We start from the raw sequence: 19678 nt of genomic DNA, 5'->3' as shown, positions 1-19678 counted from the left end.
CGGGGATTTTTCACCGCCATATGCTTAGATTATTTGGCCTTATAACCTGCTTTAACCCATCCCATATATTCAGACCGAGTAAATCAGGTTGTAATGGCATTTTGACTTGATTTACAGCCCGGGTTTTCCACAAAGAACACACACCGTTTCTTCGTTGTATGCTTTTTATCCCAAACCAAGATATAAACCATTTGTAAATACAAAACGTGAAACAAAACAAAGGTGTGTGACACAAGAAACCTAATTAAATGCATTGTTTAACAAGAAGGGGAAAAATAGCCACTTAAGAAACCTTTTTGGAAACTACACCTACCAAAATCCATACCTTTTAACACTTATTGACATGGTATTTTACGTACATTATCTCAAGCGTTTGTATAGTCGAATGACTATACCTTGTCTCACTAATTACAGCAATATGGTTTCGCAGAACAAAAATTTAACAAAAAAATCTAACAAAAAATTGTCCTGTAACTGCGTTTCACAAGTCCTGTATGAAAAATCAATGTAAAAATAGAAAGGAATGGATTTGATGTGAGGAATGATTGAGAATTCCTCCCAAGAGAAGAAAGGATATCGCAAACCATTGCGACAAAACTTTTTGCAGCAGTTACAAGAAAGAGTCAGATTACGCGGAAACCCATAGAAAAACGTTAACAGAACAAATTTACACATCAGAAAAATGACGAGGAAAAATGTTACACGGAACACTTCACATCACGGAACTAAATCTCAGCAGCAGCAACACAAAACATCTTATCACATTACATTATAAATCGGCAGTAAGTTATAACTTAAATAAGGCAACAGCCAATTTTGAATAAAAGTATTTGGGTTTTGTTTAGATATGTACCCTTAATAATGCATGGGATGCATGCAATCTGCATTGCAAATACTTCGGGAAATCCGCAATTCGCACTAAGAAAAATTACTTTGATGGAGATATTGTATCCAACTTGTAAATTTCAACGTTCTGATAAATTACTTTTAGTAAGCCTTTTTTGTGACAAACGATTATGAAAAAGCTGCGTTATTTTTGCGTCACTGACAACAAGGTATACTGAAAGTACGTACTTTTATGCTGTCGCATCGCGTATGTTGTACTGTGAAACAACGTATGTTACAAGTCATGGAGGGCGCAGGTCACACAGGTTAGAAATACTACTGGAACTTCAATGATCGTCGGCCATAGGCGGCGAAACGGATTAAAAATAACTTAAAATTAAATCTCAAGAAAATCGTTTGAACAAAAACGCGCCACCTTACACCTTGTTCACTTTCTTAGTTAAGGGCAACAGACTCTTCTTGGTTGCTAGGCGTCTTTTCTTCGTTGTTATTTTGCTTGTTGTTTTGCAATCGCTTTACAAAGCGCCGGTAGAGAAAACTGCCCACTAGAGCCATCAAGGTCACTTGAAGGACAGCGCCTAGTACGATAACCCACGGTTTGCGCAGGCTGTCCAAGATTTTATTCCCATCGGTTTGGCCAGATATCCTTAACATTTTTGTTGTTGTCGCAAACGTTGTTTTTGTTGTTTTAGAATCATCCGCCCTACTCGAACTCTGTACCAGGTTTGCTGGCTCCAGAACTACGGCATCTGATAAACCTTTTATTCGCAAGGCATCCTTTGAGGGAAGATACTTGATTTGAGCCGTTTTGGTTTGAACTGTGGTCGATGGACGCCCTGTTGTTGTTCGTTCACTCGTCGTTGTTGAAATGTCTGAAACCGGAGTGGTTCTGGTTGTTGTTGTTGTTGTTTTTATTGTTGTTGTTGTTGTTGTTGTTGTTGATCTTGTTGTCGTTGATGTTTTGGTAATATCCTTTGCACATAAAAAGACCCTTGTTGTAGACAAGTTACCGAAAAAAGGGAGAAATACAGTTGGAAAATTTGTAAATTAATAACACTTTTCGTCTCAGAAAACAATTGTTATTACAAGGGGAGTCGATTCATAAACGTGACCTACTTTTGTCGTAGGATTCGCTTTAATGGTGTGAGTGCTTGGTGTGGATCTAAACCGTGTTGGTTTCGGGCAATACCCAACTTTTCGCACCTGGAAAATTAAAATGTACATGTTATTTGTTGGCTCCTTAATGACGATACAGATACTGATCTTACACTAAAGCGCTGGAGATCTTCAACACTAACAAAACGACGAGGATTAGACCCTTTTTTAACGGATATGTCACCTTTATATATTTTTTCTCGTAGCAAGCGTGGATCCTCATCTGACATTCGTCCTTATAGGTCTTGCCGTCCGACCCACAAACCACATCTGTCTGCAGGTTCATACGACGCGGAGGTGAAAACAAAGCTGACCTTTTGTGCAGACGATTTCCACGCTTCTTCGAACCTTTTCTCTGTGTTCATAACATTGTTTTTTATGACCTGAACAACACGCGCCAATCCACATACAAAAAAACATATGGTTTCAGATGAATGCTGTTGTATGTGGGAACTGACATCCACGAGTTCAAAAGTCATTGCCCAAAATTAAATCTCTCTTAAAATTCATATAACCTTCGCCTTTCGATTTCTACGTCTTAGGCGCCCTCTTCGGTTCGTTCTCATCCACTCGGTGTCGGGATTGTCAATTCCTTTAAAGAAATCCTTATCCGCATTGATCACATTGACATCATATTGCTCTTGGCCTTTAGACCAAAAATCTCTCGTTTCTTCAGGTTTACGAGGCCGCCGCCGACGTTTTGGCTGTGCTTCGGTTGTCGTGGTAACGGTAGTCGTGGACTGATCCACATCAAGATCATTCTCTTGTTCGTAGTCAAATAGCCGGGATTGGAATTCAGGCATTATCTTGTACATTTCCTCAATTGACGATTTTCCAAATCGCGCGAGAGTGTTTTGTTGCAGTGCGAATGCATCTGAAAATCGACGTAATTTGGTTCAAACTGATTTATGCTGATATGGGATCTGTCAGAACTCTTCTCGTAGAAATCAATTTAATGATATCCGTTTGACATCAAATCCAAAGCAAATATCGGAAACATATATGGATTATAGCAGAATATTTAACACATGAGAGACGAGATTTTTTTCAAAAGTCAACATTCAAATACGAAGCTCAAAAATATTCGGAAATCAAGATATGGCGGTTGGCGGAGTGATGGATCGAAGAGCCGTGCTTGTTTAGATGGTACAACCTTTGCAAAAAGCCACTCAAAACCAAGTATAAACTTTGACTGGGCGTGTTTTACCACTGCGAAGAGGCACGACCTTATGAGCTGATATTTTTGAACGATATTATCGGTATTTTTGGTCGAAAAGTTCGCACCGATGTTACAAGTTGACAAGGTGGGGATGTCAGCGTTAACACGAAATGCATGTTTGCCGTATCGTGGCGGTCGAACAGTTTTGGAAGTACGAAGGACACGTAATAACTGATGCGCACGTCCTACTTTAAATTAACAAGCCGTCGTTAACTTGTAGTTGTCGGGTAGAAGCGTAAACTTTTAATATATGACGCACAAACGACAAAAAATTATTTTAGGGCGCCTTGTATAATTTTCAACTTTAAACAAATAACCCAAGGCAACGAAAATACGCTTTTACTTCTGTTAGGACTTAGCAGTATAGGATATGGTAGCCGTGATAACAATAACGCAACATCCTCTCGCGTTGCCATATTATTTAGGACAGTTTGCAGAAGATTCTAGAAGGCAATAAATCCCTTACCTTCGTTGCAAACCGCATCACACGAGCATTCGAAATCGTCTCTCCCGATTGGTACGCAAGCTCCATGAAGGCAGTATATGCTGGCACATGGATTGTTCGATATCACTGCAAGTAAATAGTCGAATTTGTTAAATCCATTGTAATGTCTGCTGGCAACCACACTCCTTAAATGTGCTTCTTATTTACAAAGCCTGTTCAGGTTAACCTCTTTTTTTAGATGCCAACATTATTTCTCCTCAATAATTTTGAGGCATTGTTTTGTCAAACGAGAGCCCTTTTTAAAAGCTCGATCGTAATTGATGAAACTGCCAATGTTTGTTAACATCCTGAAATATTTTGGTGGTTTTTCAGTCTAAGGCGAGACAACCTGCCGACTGTTTGTCAATATAGATGTTTTAATAAAAACATGTACTTGTGTCTAGACCAAACTACTTCAGAGTGTTTAGCAGAAGAATCAACAGACAAGTATGTTTAGACACAAGGGACGCCACAAAGGTAAGCCTATGATGGCCAGGTAATTCCTAAAAAGGTTGGTAATGCTGATAAATCGCCCTCTTATATCCCATCCAAGAAGCACGTTTTAATACTGGCGGCGAATGGTAAGTTCACACACATTTCCACTTCAGTTTGGCCCGAATCACTCAAAACATACTAACATGCGTCCCATAGTCAAATATAGATGAAACTCGGGCCCAAATGGTGCCACGAAGTCCAAAACACGTCACACTATTTACGTCGAAACATCGATTACCAAAAATTCCTTGGTTCTAGTATAAATGTCAGATGTACGTGTATATTTGCACATCTACCAGGACTTGGAAACTCTCCGGAAAAGTACTTGCTGTTTACGTCTGATGAGCGATCCTTATTTGGCCGACCGACGCGCACGACGGTAAATAAACGTAGAAATAGCTGCGGTCTTACCTGGTGTTTCCGTGTCGTCGTAAGTGTCTGCTAGTCCGGAGCCGTAGAAGCCTCTGTCCAACACACCAGGACCTGCGAATGATGTTCACGTTTACAGCATGCGGTTATAAAGCTTGTGGTGAGGTTAGGGAACGGCAACCTCCCATCAGACTATTAGGATCTAATAACAATACACAAGCACAACCTTGGCCTTCGCTGAGAACTTAATACAACCATGCGTGTTTTGTAATCAGACCAGCACTTGCCGGCACCTGTTCTTGGGATTGCTGAAGCGGATTGTATTATTCTAATTTTGGTGTGAAATTTAGCCTAAGATTGGATTGGTTGCGTTTTAAATTAAGGTAGATATCAAAACTTTGACGTATCGAATATATGTCTCGGTTGGTTCGAAAGCATATCAAAAATATGTTGTTGCAAACAGAACGCTCCGTTTAAATTTCAGACAGTAGATATAAATACATTTTATCTCCTCGCTAAAACGACCACTTTGTTTACCTCGTAAATACTATGTTATGTGATTAACATTCAAGTAATGTTTACTGATGAAAGAAATAAGGGAGAAACAGAGAAAAAACAGGAAAAAGATACGTCACACAACCACAACGCCGCTAAAATAGACTTGGCTTTTCCCCCAACCAATATTACCCAACAGGGTCGTGACTTCCGAAATTGGAACCGACAAGGTCGAGATTTAAGGTTCAGCGGTTGCAGTCGAAGCAAAACGCAAAGAAAAACTTCCATTTTCACTGCACCGCCCACGGTTTGCCACCAGAAGTGAATCTCGCGTGCTGTGGGTAAACTGTAGAGTTTGTTTTCGTCACGGCTCGACACCACGGTAAGGAGATGCGTTTAATGGTCACGATTCATGTACGTTTTATGATTTTTCTTTGTATTACAGTCGGAAGGGACGGTTTCGTTATATAACGTTAGTACACCGCCCATATTTCTGCGTTAAAATTTTGTTTTGTACTTTTTGAGTAAGTTCGTGATTGAATAAGTTATTCACCAAGGTGTTTTGCCCAAAAGAGATTGTAAGAAGTACGGGGGCAAAGTATGTGACAAATGAGAGAGGTGTGTCAAAAATAAACCGAGCTACACGGCGTTTCAAAATCGAACCTCTGATAACACATCGACAATCTCAGGGTCATTAGTTTTCGCATTTTCACATTCACAGCATAGCAAAATCAGTATTAGATAACGTTAGCACACCTGGCATGGGATAATTTGATCCATCGCTGATACAAGGGCCAACGTAATCCAGCTGGACATCTTTTTGGTCTTGACAGGCGGCTTCCTTTAGGTAGCATTGGTTGAAGTAACTTCGGCCGTCAGTGCCGCACACTGTGTACGAACTGCTTCCATCACAATCTGTCAATAAGAAAGCAGATCATGGATTCAGTGTTGAACTGTAAGGTTTGATTATTACAAAGCTGTTTTCTGAAACAAATTGACTTCCTAAACACAGTCACAAAGTCCATGTTTGTGATCGATTTCACCGCATGTTTGTACAATTTAAATGATCGTTTTGCTGTTCATACTACAGCAACCCCTCCGATAGCGGTACGTTGCAACTTACCGTGCTTGCAGAGGCACGGGCCGTCCTCCGAGTCGACGTCGCACACGGCCCCATAGAGGCACGTCTTCCCTTCGATGCATCGGATCAAATCCCGGATGGAATCTTCGTCTCCCGAACCGTCCTGGGACCCTCTGCGTCGGGGAATCCCCGGTAGGTCACGTGGGGGTGCCCTCGGCCCTGTACGCACACAAAGGTCGCTTGGTAATGCATCGAGGGACACTTGGTATACGTCATAACGCTGTGCAGCCGCGAAGAGCTTTGGTGTTCGGCGTGACGCACTTTGTTAAAAGTATATTGTTAGGTGGGTTCTAAACAATTCAAGCCGTGTCAATTTCTCATTTTGTTGTTATTTCCTACGGGACTGGACTATTTGCTGGTGTTGCTAGACGGCACCTTTAAGAGGCTAAGACCATACAAAGTGCAAATGCTCAAGTGTTTATCAATGAAGAATAAGATTCGCGCTCCGTTAAGTTTATTTTGTCACATAACAATGCTCCAAGTTTTGCAACATTGCAAATTTGGTTTATCACATTAAAAGTCTTTTTACCGGGAGAATTGTTCAACGTAAGGAGGAAACTGTGTCGATATTGTGAAATTCAGTACATCAAAATCTATTTTATGTACAAAATTTTTTTTAAAGATTATATGGGTTTCTGCAACGCAATTACCTGTGGCCAGAAAAAAAAATATTATTCAACGTTTAAATTTGCGCAGGATCGGGCGTGAATAATTGATGTACGCGAATCCGCGTAAACTGATTAAAGGTGGATGCAGGCTTTAGCATGGCATAAGCGGAAAATACATACTAAATTAAAACCACACATATAATATGTAAGAACTGTTTGGGCCATAGATTACAACCAGTTATATATCGCCAGGATATTTCATAATTTCATATTTTTGGGCACAAATAAAGCGTTTGAAACACACAAAAGATTGTTTTTTAACAATATGCCTAATTCGCTACTAAGCGTTATAAGCATGATGCCATTGATTGGCCATGCTAAGAAAAACGTCATTTATTCGAATAAGTACATGCAAGTAAAGATATAGCGTTTAAAGTTTACCGCCACTTACAAGCGTACCTGTCAAAGACTAAAAAATGGTTTTCGAATTGCTTTGACAAAATTCATGTTCAATTTGGATTAAAAGCAAGACGACTGCAGCATTTTTTTATGTGTATTTTACCACAAAAAACCTTTACATATTTCTATGTTCTACAAAAACCGTCAGGACCCCAGTTAGAAACCATTATTTCAGATTAATCGTAAAATGTTTGAAACAAAATACGATTTCAAGGATCGAACTCAGCCCGACTCGTTCATTATTCAAAACCATGCTGAAATTTAATAAACCCAGTATGCACCATTGCCTACCTTTTTCGCACGAGCCGCTCCATTGGACAATTTTGGTTTCCTGGCAACGACAGGCGGCCAATCGCAGATGGCATTCAGTTTCATACGTCACACCGTCCGATCCACACACGTAGTCGAGTTCGGGGTCGATAGTAGAACGCGCAGGATGATCCACGCAGTGCATTGTGCACTTACATATTTCTGAAAAAAGAAAGTAGTTTCTGTTATGTTTGTGTCCTTCTGGCAAAAAAATTTAAAAATTTTTTAAAAAGTAATTTTAAAAATATCCCACGTTTCATAGTTTTGACGTCATTATCTACAGGAAAACGTACAGAAAGATCTTCCACACCCAGATTTTACATGTATTCTGATACTTTTTTACCACGAAGTCAAAAGGCGATTCGACGCCATTGAATTACTCAAATTCAAATATTTCATGCCTATATTCAAGCATCCACTTTAAGTTCAAGCAAAGGCAGTTTATTGACAGACATTGTTATTAAGTAAGCACTTGGCTCCATAGTGGGTAGTAAGCAATAATGAACTCGTTTCAACTCGTAATCCACACGCGATCTGGGAATTTCGAATACGTGAATCACTTTACATTTGCTCGTCGCGCCAACAAATAAGCTGTCAACGAAAGGATTTTTGTGCCGTCACAAGTTCCGTTCCGTGTGTTTTACTTGTCATCACTTGCGCCATTTCAGTTATCAGTGAAATATCGTTACTTTGGTGCTATTGTTGCTGGGGTTTGTAAATTCGAAAGAACTGTTTTTTTGGCAGAAATGTTACGCATTTTTTGTTTAACTTATCTGGTATTTAGCTTGTTGTGTGGTTACGATAAAATCTACGTACCTTTTGTGCAAAAGAGACAATTAATTGTTTTTAATCATTAGTTTGTTTTAAATATTTTAACAAGGATACAAATAAAAAAGAGAAATAAAAATAACTTTTCCGTTGTGATATGAATATACTTTAGTGTCCAATACATCGGTTTAAGCCCCTATTTCAAGGCGAATCGGAATAAATTGAGAAGTGTACACCAGTCCATACTGCAATTGGGTGCGCCAGAAATTCGCTGCATGCCTTGAAACGTAACCTCAGTTACAATATTTAAATGCGACTTAATCTGCGAAATCTGCTTACAAATTAGGAGATCATGAATCGATTGCGGCAGAAGAAAAGTGGTATAAAAAATGCGCACAGGGATATTAAACTGGAATGTGTGTAATACAAAAATTGCGTAGTATTGGAACCGATAACAGCTTTAACCTGGGCTGTGGACCATAAAATTCACGCGTAATTTTACGACGTCACAATGCGTTTTCCTGCTATTTTTATATCATTTCACGCCTGTGACCAAAGAAAATAATTTGGCCTTCAACTGAAAGCTAGAAAAACAGCCTTTCTCAATTCAGAGTTATGTGGAGTTTTTGAACCGGGTCAGAAACGGGTGACCTGGGTTATTTCAGTGAGACGGAAAAGAAAGATAAAAGTCGGGTGTGTTTTCATAACGCGTATGGTGCGCTATATAGGTGTGTTCACCATTCACTACGCTTAATCATACAAACAGGATCTAAGCTATTCAAACCAACAGGTATACTTTTGCGTACTAACATTGTCAAATTAACTGTTAATGGAAAATTGAAACGAAAACCAAAAATACTGGATTACAACAAACACAGATAATTTGGGATAGTTTAGAAGTTGATATATCGTACATTAATTCTAAATTGCAGCTCAAATTAAAGCAATTGATGGTTGTCATGGAAACATTTCTCAAAACATAGGCAAACAGGGGTAAAAAAAGCCTACGCGAGATAAATGCGTATAATTTTGCAATGTTTTTGGTTCAAACACTTTCCGGGAATAAAACGTGATTAACATAATTGTGTTTCCCTATGTAACGCAAAATACCCCAATAACGAAAGAAAGGGGTTCATAACGATCTGATTTTACAGTTATCGGGGCTCAGTAGGAGCTGTCGACAAAGAGGCTTAAGAAAAAAACCAACCTACCAGTCACCCTATTGCCAGAGCATGTCATTCTTACCAGGCTCTTCGACGTTATCTTCTCCACGCCAACAGATGCCTCCGTGTCTGCAATTGACAGACGAGTCGCATGGTCTTTCAGCGGTGAAAACTGTCCTAGGCATTTCGGTGTCTCGAGAACAGTGTGGTCTCCGGTCGAAGCGAGGTCTTGAAGCTGCAAAAGACTCTCCCAGTTACAATCAGCTGGTATGACGCATTAGGCACGCGCGCTTGGATGATTATGCGGTCTAGAATGCAAGATAGTGCATGTGCGGGTGTTTCGGTAATTGAGGAGATGTTTAGAAAATGGATTTCGCAAAAGCATTGCTTTTTTATGCCATTTAGTGACACACAAATTTCCTTTAAATTTTCTCAAAAATTGCTGTTGCTTTGGTCGCATATTTTGGCACCAGATAAAAAATCCCAAACCGCAATGTCGGCACATCTTACAAGGAAGTGCAAGGGCAGGTTTTAAAACGTGCACAATTGAAGCCAAACGTACTTAGGTGTGACGTATATGTGTTTGCGTGTCAAAACGATAAACAGTCTTTTCTGGGGGGAATGAACACAACCAGGGCATTCGAACTCAGGGAATCGGGAATGACGAATATCAACTCGAAAACATGCTTCGATAGGTTTACCCACATCCGGACCACACAAATCGTAACCGACAGCGAGACTGGAAAACACATCACTTGTCAATTATGACAGTCTTTCGTCGTTCACTACTTTCGCTGACAACTTCCCAATGCCGACATTTCGGACGTTTATTCCATAGCCTACTGACGCAAGAGACTGTGGGAACGAAGTCTCTGCTACGCTTACAGGGCGTGTTCGTTTCTAAGTAACGTCGCAATTCACAAGGGATTTGCAACATTATCAACACAGGCGGTTACTCAGTACCGCCGTTCCTCACTTGCTTGTGTACACACGCGTAACTGAACGAAGTGTTTCCGAAAGTTTTTTTAGTAACGATCCTTGTAAAAGTTGCAATGATTTTATTTACGTGAGTAACGTTCCACTACTTGGATCCACCTTGCTTATCTTATGATTATTGTGACACGGGGCATGACGGCACTATTGGTTGAGCTTTGATGGCCATAGTGTTTCCACCTTGTTTTCTCCGTAAGGTTGCACTTAGTTTGGTGCCCAACGGATGACGGTGGTTGTATAGTTACCACAAAGTGGAAGTCTTTGCTTGGCCGTTTGGTCAGCAAAGTCGTGTGAAAGTCACACCAGCTGCACTGATGAGACCTTTTAGGTCGAAACAGTGGCCATCTATCTGCAGCTTACACAAGTAATACTGCCATTGATGTGTAAAACCAAAGAACAGGAAATATCAGTGTGGCGTTGATGACATGTAAACCGGCAGTAACGGTGACGTATTTAGCAGAAGAAACACAGCGATTGGGAGTACAATAATTATACGTTATTCCCAGTTTCATTTTTGATAAACCCTGTGAAAGCATTGAGGAACTCCCGAATGAAAACCATTACCTCCAACGTTTCACATGGCTTTGTACTAACCTGTCGTACAGAGGGTGAGTGAGAAGAGTGCCGCCAGGTATATTTGTAGAACCGACATCGTTTTCCTTGTATTTGCCGTAGTTAAGAATACTTCCTTCCCTTTCCGTTCGTCACGAAGAAGACCGGGCAAAAGCCAGTGTAAACAAACGTTGACCGCACAAAGATACCAGTTCTTCTGCCCTACTTACGCACCGCACTTGTAGAACCTGCGCCCGCAAAGTAATGCAAATAAACCTGAGGGGGGGTGTTCGTTTTTACCGTATGCGTTTACGCTTGAGGTGGGGCGAATTGCCGATCACAGAGAACGTGGCGGTCCCTTTTGCTTTGATTACGCTACAGAACTGGGGCGATAAGCCCGGCTCTTCTACTGCAATGCATGAGCGCCTGATAGCAACTGCCTGCATTTAAAGCACTGTAACCGTTGGAGGCTATAGCTTTGCCACTAAGCTACATTATACATAGCACTGGCTTCGTGACCCGCAGAATTGCTGGAAATGTTATTAACGTCCCTTAGGTACGAGATTAGGGCGAAAACAGGCTTACGTGGCTTAAGATTTGGTAGTTGTACAGTGTGGATCACGCGCTTAAGCTGTTGCTGTCTTTCCTACACACCGGCAGTGAATGATATAATGTTTGCACAACATGTAATAAACAAATACAAGCACATTGACATTTTGCGCGTTTTGTTTTGCTGTCAGCGCATAGATCTAAAAACTAGTGTTCAAACCACGGTAAAATATCACATCTCTGACCGCAACAAAAGAGGCGATTTCCTCGCCTTCGCCGACATCAGCACTGTTAGTTTACACTTCTCAACGCCATTTAACCCTGTGTGAACTAAACTTAACGCGTCGCTGAAACCAAACTCCTCAGGCGTTACCCCTTTTTCCTGTCGCTGTTAATGTGCTCGGCCAGCTCGTTGCTTTTGGCATTCCGTTTCCCATAAATCACACTCGAAGGTTTTTCTTGGGCTGCTCCAGAAGAAAACACCCGTCGCTTTGCATTGCCATCACCACTAGCGTTTCCCAATTCCCAACAAATGCTTGGCTTTGCCCGAACGTTGGCGCAGACTGTCTGCTGTTGTTCGCTGTTCAGTCCGGTTTCAAGTCAACGCGAAGAGAAAGCATTGAACAATAAGCACCACGCGCGATGTCGACGCGAGAAACGAAATCAGATACTTCAGAAACGCTTTGATGGCGTAACAAGGGAGACACAAGCTGTAAGATCAAGTTTCGCGAGGCTCAACGCCGCCGCGGCTTAGAGTTAAACATTAATTTGCTACAAGACACTCGCCGATTCGCGGCCTATTGTCGAACCTTTATTAAGCTGAGAGCGCGGCAGTAATCTGGCGCTTCGTGACCAGCTCGCGCGATGCCTTGACTGAATTAAGCCTGGCCCATAACAAACGCATGGCCCAGAGCGCTTGTGTTGGGTCGAGGTGCCGTAAACATGACGCTCTCCGATGTGAACTCCCAACAGTGTGCTCTTCATCGTCGGCGGACCAAATAAGGTGCAGATCGCGATTTTTTATCGAAGAATTTTTTTTCTGTGGCGATTTGGCGTCCAGCGCTATACGTATACAATGGGCACAAGGTAACGGGGAAATTCGCAACATTTGATCGCTGCCATTCGCAGTTGAAATATGTGACTGCGTAATGTATTCCATACGGGTACATTCTACATGGGATTGTAAGTATGTGTGGTGTTTATGATATTCTGGACGACATAACGAGAGATTGAAATTATATTTTCCCAACAAGCCATGATGAAGGTTAGGCAACAACACGTCGTTGTGACATTTATCCAATGCAACAATATCGATTCCAAACAAACAAAATCTGTGAATGTTCCGTTACAAGCCCCGTTACAATGTAATTTAAATATTTCCCTACCTCCCAAAACAAACATATTTTCCCAGCAATTACAGTCAAAAATCTGCAAAGCACGACGGAATACATCACCAACCAACCGATGGACGCAATACTTTTCCATCGCCCGGGGTTTGAAAGCTCATCTCACGTCTGCGACGTTGGTGAACCACTAAACACAAATAAAATCGCATCCAATCCACCCCATTCTCCCATTAATGCGACCTGGCGATGAACGTGATGCCAAACGGGCAGACAGAAATAATGTAAGAAACCACAACCTTTTGGTTTCGGGATTTGTCCTTGCACAAATAAATAATATGTTTGTAAATATCCCCAAGTTCTCCTTGTTTGATCTGTTTTGACTATAAGTACGTGTGCGTATTCGTAAGTTTGTTGCACATTCATGTGTGCAAGTCATATTATTTAACTTTTTTGGTGTTAAGACCAATATACTTCAGAACACCTGCGAACGCTACGGTATTGATATATAAAAAAAAAACAGTGACGACCGCAATTGTTTCTGCAACTTTGCACAAAATCCAAAAACTCTGAACGCAAATCATTGTCAACTCACACAATTTCATTTGCGTACCTATACATACGTTAAATAAAAAAAAAACGCTTTCTACAGATGCGCGCTCTTCCAAGAAACCCTGTTGCCACTCCAAAGGATCATCCCTGGAATAAAACTGTGACCATGGTCTATTACCTTATCTTGCACTAAAAATAGAATGTGAGTTACACGTCGTGATTTACTGCTGAAGAAACTTAAGTCGGGTTATTCTAAACGTCTTCCATCTACGTTAACACTTTCTGCAGTGAAAAGACATAGTTGATATAGAAACTGCTTGGTTGGTTTCTGGACGCGAATGCAATCAAGTGGATAGCTTAAAGCTTGCCAAAGTTCCGTCGCGGTTTTCTTAATCGCCGTAAAAATCGCTGCGGTGTCGCGGATTTGCCCACGGCGTGATTTCGACCCTCTGGCATTTGCAGAGAGTTTGGCAAGGTGGAGAACACGCCACGCGATAAGATCTTGATTAACAATTTTTCGCATCACTCTTCAGGTTTGGGTTACTAGGAACTAATGTAACACGCAAATTTCCATGACCATTTTAACATGTTGCCATTCTCTGCTTTTACTAAAATTCTTGCTTCGTTTATTCATCTAAACGTGGTTATTTCCATCAAATGCGAAATTTTAAGTTATCACGGCGACAATCCAAGAGGTCACTATCCTGGCGTATTTGATATTCGTCTTCAAAATGGACAATATCACTGAAATAAATTAATTTTTTTTTGTACTGCGTCAAATAAAGCTTCCTTTCTGGTCTAGTAGGCCCATGGAAACCTTGCATTTAGTCATAATTCTAAACCATTGAACATGGTGCCTGGTTTCTGATTTATCCCATACCGCAAATAATTGCAACTACCCAGATGCATATGTCTGTTTACACAGGAGAGATTTTATCGATTCCATGCATCAGCAGACAATACCTGTTAGCGGTTGTCATTGATCACAGTCAACAACTGAGCGCGGCAGATGCTCTTTACCGCACTTACATAAAATAATTTGTTTGGGTGAAATATGATGACTGTTGTTGTTTTGAGTTTCACTTGTCAACATTTTGACGTCACAAGCTCGATGAAGTCACCTTTTTGCTCAAATTCCAGTACAACATTTTGTCTTAATTGCAATTCATAGAACCAAGAAAACATGACTTTAAATTAGATTCGTTTGAAATTTCAGGCTGACCTTTGGAGTGCATTTGGCGTGGAAAATATATTATCTCCGTATTCTCATAAACTTAGCGTAACATGCGAGTTGCAACCCGTATCGCCGTAAATCAACAAACAGTTGCTGCCGCGCCCTTGTCGCCCAAATATTTTATCTTTCTTTTGGGAATTTCTATGTGGGAGGTCTGGCCCGGTCGCTGGGGATCGCAAGTTTTCAATATAACACCAGAGGCAATTTATAAACTGTACTTGATTAAAGCAATCGTTGGATGTAAAAAAAATTTGCTCGAAACTAACTATACGCCAATTTTTTTATTGGTGATAAGCGTTTATATGAAGTGTAAATACTATGTCCTTCCAGCACATTAAGTTTTCGCCAAGAAATTTTGTTACATTGCAATCATATGTATCGATAAACATTGAAACATTGTTTGTTTGAAGATCATCAAAAGGCCTTTATGTCGGATTTAGCACATTAGTACGATTTCTATAAACATCTGTAACGAAACCTCACAATCGATAAATTTAAATTTAAATTCAATTACTTGCGGCTTTTCCCGTCATGGCGCCGAAATGCTCAACATCCGCACCAACAGGGTTTGCAAGTTTCGCCTACTGTACCGTCATGCAAGTTTAATCGAAAAGATAAAAACGAGTTTAAATTAGATTGATATTTCGAAATCGTACGGCTTTAGCGTTATCAGACAAATATTTTTACTTGCACTACGTTGTTTTTTACCCTAAAGTGTATTGTAGATCAATAATGAACATTATTTGCACTGCGAAGCGTTTTGTCGAAACGGTCAAGGATTAACAACGTTTTGAAGGGGAAAGTTTAATTTGAAAATGTCCCTAACCATAGAAGTTTATGACAGCGGCCTTGACGACGATAGTGGGCCGGAGGAAAAAGATATAATTTCATCCAACATTGTCGAGGTACAAGTTTATATATAAAGGATATTACTGTCGGCTAGTTGTAAATATGTGTAGACTAGCATGTAGAAACGTTTGTGATTTTTTTCATGCAGAAACATTTCTTAAGTCTTTTACAATTGTTTGATTGAACACTGATATAAATAATATCAAAATCAAATCATTTTATTAATATTTATTGATGAAACATAAATTGTTTTTGCAGTATTTTCTGTCAAAAGATGAAGCGGACAAGGCAATTAGTGAATTTGAACTATCGACGTCCACAAAGTTCATTAAACTGTTCCGTCATAAATATGGTAATAATGCTATTCTGTGACTATCTCGCTGCATTATATGCCAAAAAGTTTGAAATTCCAATACAAAATTTTGATGGTGTTGCAGACCCAAGCAAAAGCAGAATTCGATGGGACCCTAATACAAGAGTACCTTTTACAATTTATCAAAGTGCAAAACTTGAATGTCAGCATGGAAAGGACCGAGACTATGAGAGAAAAGAAAGAAGAAAATCATTAAAAAATGGGGTATTTTTGTATAATATATATACATGTATGTATATCTACTACATATGCTTGTAAATATAACTATATGCTTGCTTGTGCACTGCTTTTATAAGAGACTGACTGTTAAACAACTTTATTCGCACGAGCTTACGCGAGATTGATCTCGCTTCATCAGGTGCAGCAAATAACATGTCAAATAAAATGCGGTAACAGCGCTAAAAACAAGGAAGAAAAAAACCTGATGAAGCGAGATCAATCTTGCGAAACCTCGTGCGAATAAAGTTGTTTAACAGTCAGTCTCTTATAAAAGCAGTGCACAAGCAAGCATATAGTCATAGATCAGAGACTGACACGACAAACTGAAGAAATTGTAAATATAAAACATCAATTTGTCAACCTAAGTGTTGTGTATACAGCAAAGTGCAAAAACTAACATTTTGTTGAAATGAAGCTTATATTGTGGTGTTTATGAATATCTGTTTCTGTTTATTTTAATATTTTGCAACCTTGATTTCAGGTGTTATGCCATGGTGGAAAAAGAAAATACCTCAGAGTTGAGGGATCGATAAAGAAAAACTGTCGAGCCTGCATTAGCATCCTTGAAATTTGGACATACCCTGAATATGAGGTAGCTTTGGTTTTATACTAATGCTCATATCTATCATTATATTGATCTATGCTCCACAACTAGTGTGTTGTGGTATGTTGATATGCTGTGAGATAATGTGAGCTACAGACTGTCCTTTGTGCATTAGTAACAATATTGTTTTATTATATTCTAAAGTTTTAACTGTTGTCTAGTTTGGTGTGCGGTTATTGTTGCCTAGTTTGGTGTGCGGTTATTGTTGTCTAGTTGGTGTGTGGTAGTTGAGGAAACTTGTGAGTAAGGTATAACTCAAAATCAGGTTGTCGAGCACTGATGTAAAGCCTATGCAAAAATTTTTGGATGAAAGTATAGCACAACACTGCTGAACTGTTTACAATGAATGCCTGTGATATTACAACAAATAACAACTGTGGATTCTAACCAAGATAAACAAACGCTGCAATGCATTCATATGTAAAAAAGTGAAACTTTTTTGTGGACAATCATATATCGATAGTTGTTCAATATAGTTCTTATATGTAACTAAGTTAATATAACTTATTCTTGTGTAGATTGATGAGCTCACAAAGGCAAAGCAAACAGAAGGTAGCAAACGATTAAGAGAATTGCTTTCCTACGATAGCCCAGAATTACTGAGAGAATATGGTTGCTGGGTAACATTTCCATCTAGCAATGCTCATTCTGGGCATGTGGTTGGAGAGGTAGGATTCAGTTGTATTTTTACATCCTTTCAAATGATTTAACAAAAATATTACAGGATAATTTGTTTCTAGGCCTTGCATGACTGTCAAAAACAATTCAAAAACGTTTTTGATATCATGTTGCACTGATTTTGCAAAACACGTCAGTTATGGGATGCTTGTGTTGTAGAAACATTTATTTATAAAACCTCCAGCTGACATCTCTATAAATGTGGTTTTGGCCTTGGGATTTAAAAGTTTACTGAAAGTAATTTGGAGCACTAAACTAGATGTACCCTAAATCGCCCTAAAGCCTGACAATTTTAAACCTTACACATTTCAGGCAGTCGAAGCTTCGCAGCCGGTTGATCCTCGTTTAATTACTAAAATCAACGAGCTTGTGGACGAGGGCATATTCTCAGCCCAAGAAATCAAGGACCGCTTGAGCGATTACGTCACAAACGAGCTGTTCCGTGGAAGCAAACCTCCTCCCTTGTCGAACAAACGTTTCCACCCAACCTTGAAAGTGATTCGTAACCACTATTACCGAGCTTTCATTGACAAAAAATTGGACGGCGGAGAGACCCCGCTTAACATGAAAGTGCTCATGACCCTTGACCCACTGGTTGTGGAAAAAATAGCCAATCAAAAAATAGCGATGAGCGCGAAAGCCGTTCGCCCGGACCCCAGAAATCAAATATCAGGGATTGTAAACCGCATTCGTAACAACGTGAAGGACGTGAGTTCGGAAATGGAACTGGTTAAAGCCCGGGACGAACTGACCAGCATTCTTCAAGATATCCATCGTGCTACCGAATACGAAGACGACATTGATTTGGTCGGTAGTAGCTTATTTGAGGTGACCAAACCCGACCCAAACTTGCCCCTTGAAGCTACCGAGGAAGCAACAGTCCTTGAACCCTACTACCAAGTGGCGCAGGTCCTTGAAAACTCGGGTTTAACTCCAACTTACGCTGTAGACGACAGTGTACAGGATTTAACGACGACTGACACCTTGCAGATCAACCTGCAACCACAGTTTACTCCAAGCATTAAACAAGTCACCCAGAACTCATTGGAGCAACTGTTGCTCAAAAACGGCCCACATTACTTGTCGTTAGTGCAGCTAAAGTGCCTTGAACCACAACTTGACTTGGAAGAAAGGCAATTGGTGCTGCTTTCGGACAAAAATTTCAAAGAGGGTTGGCTGGTAGATGACGTCATAAACAGTTACCTTTGGTCGCTTTGTCAAATGCATAAGCATGTGATTTACGCGTCCTCGGAGCATTCAAGTCTGCTACAACAGGAAATCAGTGTTCCTGACCTGTGGCTAGACGAAATCATTTCGGGAACGAAATTTATTTTTGTGCCTTGGAACCCGACTGGGGCCCATTGGATTTTGTTGGCAGTCGACGTGCTTAAGAGGACACTGATGTACCTTGACCCCACGCAGTTGTCTTTGGATGTAGGCGACGTGCTGGTAAAAATGGCGAAAGACTTTATGACCACCCTACTAAAGGACAAATTTGGCCTGAGCATTGTGGCTTTGGAAACGAAAAATAGAACTTTGCAAGAGGAACCGTCTGGTTGCGGGGTCCTAGTTTGCATGTATGCCAGGTGGTTGGCTACTAATCAGCCACTTCTTCAATCTGGATCCGATTACGCATACCGTAAGGAAATTTTCGAGTGCATATCGGGTAGTTTGTTTTAGTTTTCTTCGCACATTTACGTGTAGGAATTGACGTTTTTATGTTGTCAATAAACTTTTGTGCGATATTGTTTACAACATTTTTGAGAGATGTTCCAGTGATTACCTTCGTTTGCGAAAATAAACCATGATATGTTATGATTGTACGACTTGGGAGCAGTGGGCAGGCTTTGGCGCTGACATGGGCAACTTTCGTCGTGGAGGCATACGGCATTTCACTATATCTTCTATTGTACGCTGACCATTTAACAAAATTGATTTCCAAAACCAATGCTGGTTTCAAGTCTTTTAACTCTGGAGCACCGCTGGTTGTCTATTGATTTGCTTTCGACCACTGTATGATATGAAAAAGGTATTGCTTTTTTGCACCCATTTTCAACATTGTGGCCCATTTAAACACAAGTTGCCATAACCGAGGCCGGCCGTTACTAGGAAATGCGAGGCCTGCAGGTATTGATGCCAAATTGCGGAGTCCCCATCCAGGCGCGGGCCTGTTGTCAAATCGATCAAATTTACCTGATTGGAAAATCCTGTAAAGGTGGAA

General features: G+C 40.3%; 2 protein-coding genes across 3 annotated transcripts; one reads left to right on the top strand and one right to left on the bottom strand.

Annotated features, from left to right (window-relative positions):
- Positions 1-128: 128 nt before the first annotated feature.
- LOC145908268 (uncharacterized) lies at positions 129-11300 on the bottom strand. Of its 2 annotated transcripts, none has more exons than XM_082995511.1 (11): positions 11099-11300; positions 9594-9746; positions 7563-7742; positions 6187-6363; positions 5820-5978; positions 4611-4682; positions 3687-3791; positions 2517-2875; positions 2186-2356; positions 1963-2049; positions 129-1818 (listed from the first exon to the last, which is right to left on the bottom strand). In XM_082995511.1, the coding sequence occupies exons 1-11, from the start codon at positions 11154-11156 to the stop codon at positions 1282-1284; spliced, it is 2058 nt and encodes a 685-aa protein (XP_082851637.1). In that variant the 5' UTR covers positions 11157-11300; the 3' UTR covers positions 129-1281. The 2 variants fall into 2 exon arrangements, with proteins under 2 accessions (XP_082851637.1, XP_082851638.1); XM_082995512.1 differs by having other exon boundaries at positions 2523-2875.
- A 4154-nt stretch (positions 11301-15454) lies between these two features.
- LOC145908600 (uncharacterized) lies at positions 15455-19275 on the top strand. Its single transcript, XM_082995909.1, has 6 exons — positions 15455-15639; positions 15842-15935; positions 16021-16160; positions 16657-16767; positions 17298-17447; positions 17770-19275. Exons 1-6 carry the CDS (start codon positions 15550-15552, stop codon positions 19135-19137), a joined length of 1953 nt encoding a protein of 650 aa, XP_082852035.1. The 5' UTR covers positions 15455-15549; the 3' UTR covers positions 19138-19275.
- Positions 19276-19678: the final 403 nt, after the last annotated feature.

Source organism: Ascidia mentula, chromosome 7 (genome assembly GCF_947561715.1).
Source record: "Ascidia mentula chromosome 7, kaAscMent1.1, whole genome shotgun sequence".
Classification (NCBI taxonomy): domain Eukaryota; kingdom Metazoa; phylum Chordata; class Ascidiacea; order Phlebobranchia; family Ascidiidae; genus Ascidia; species Ascidia mentula.
This window is presented reverse-complemented; position numbering and strand designations above follow the sequence as displayed.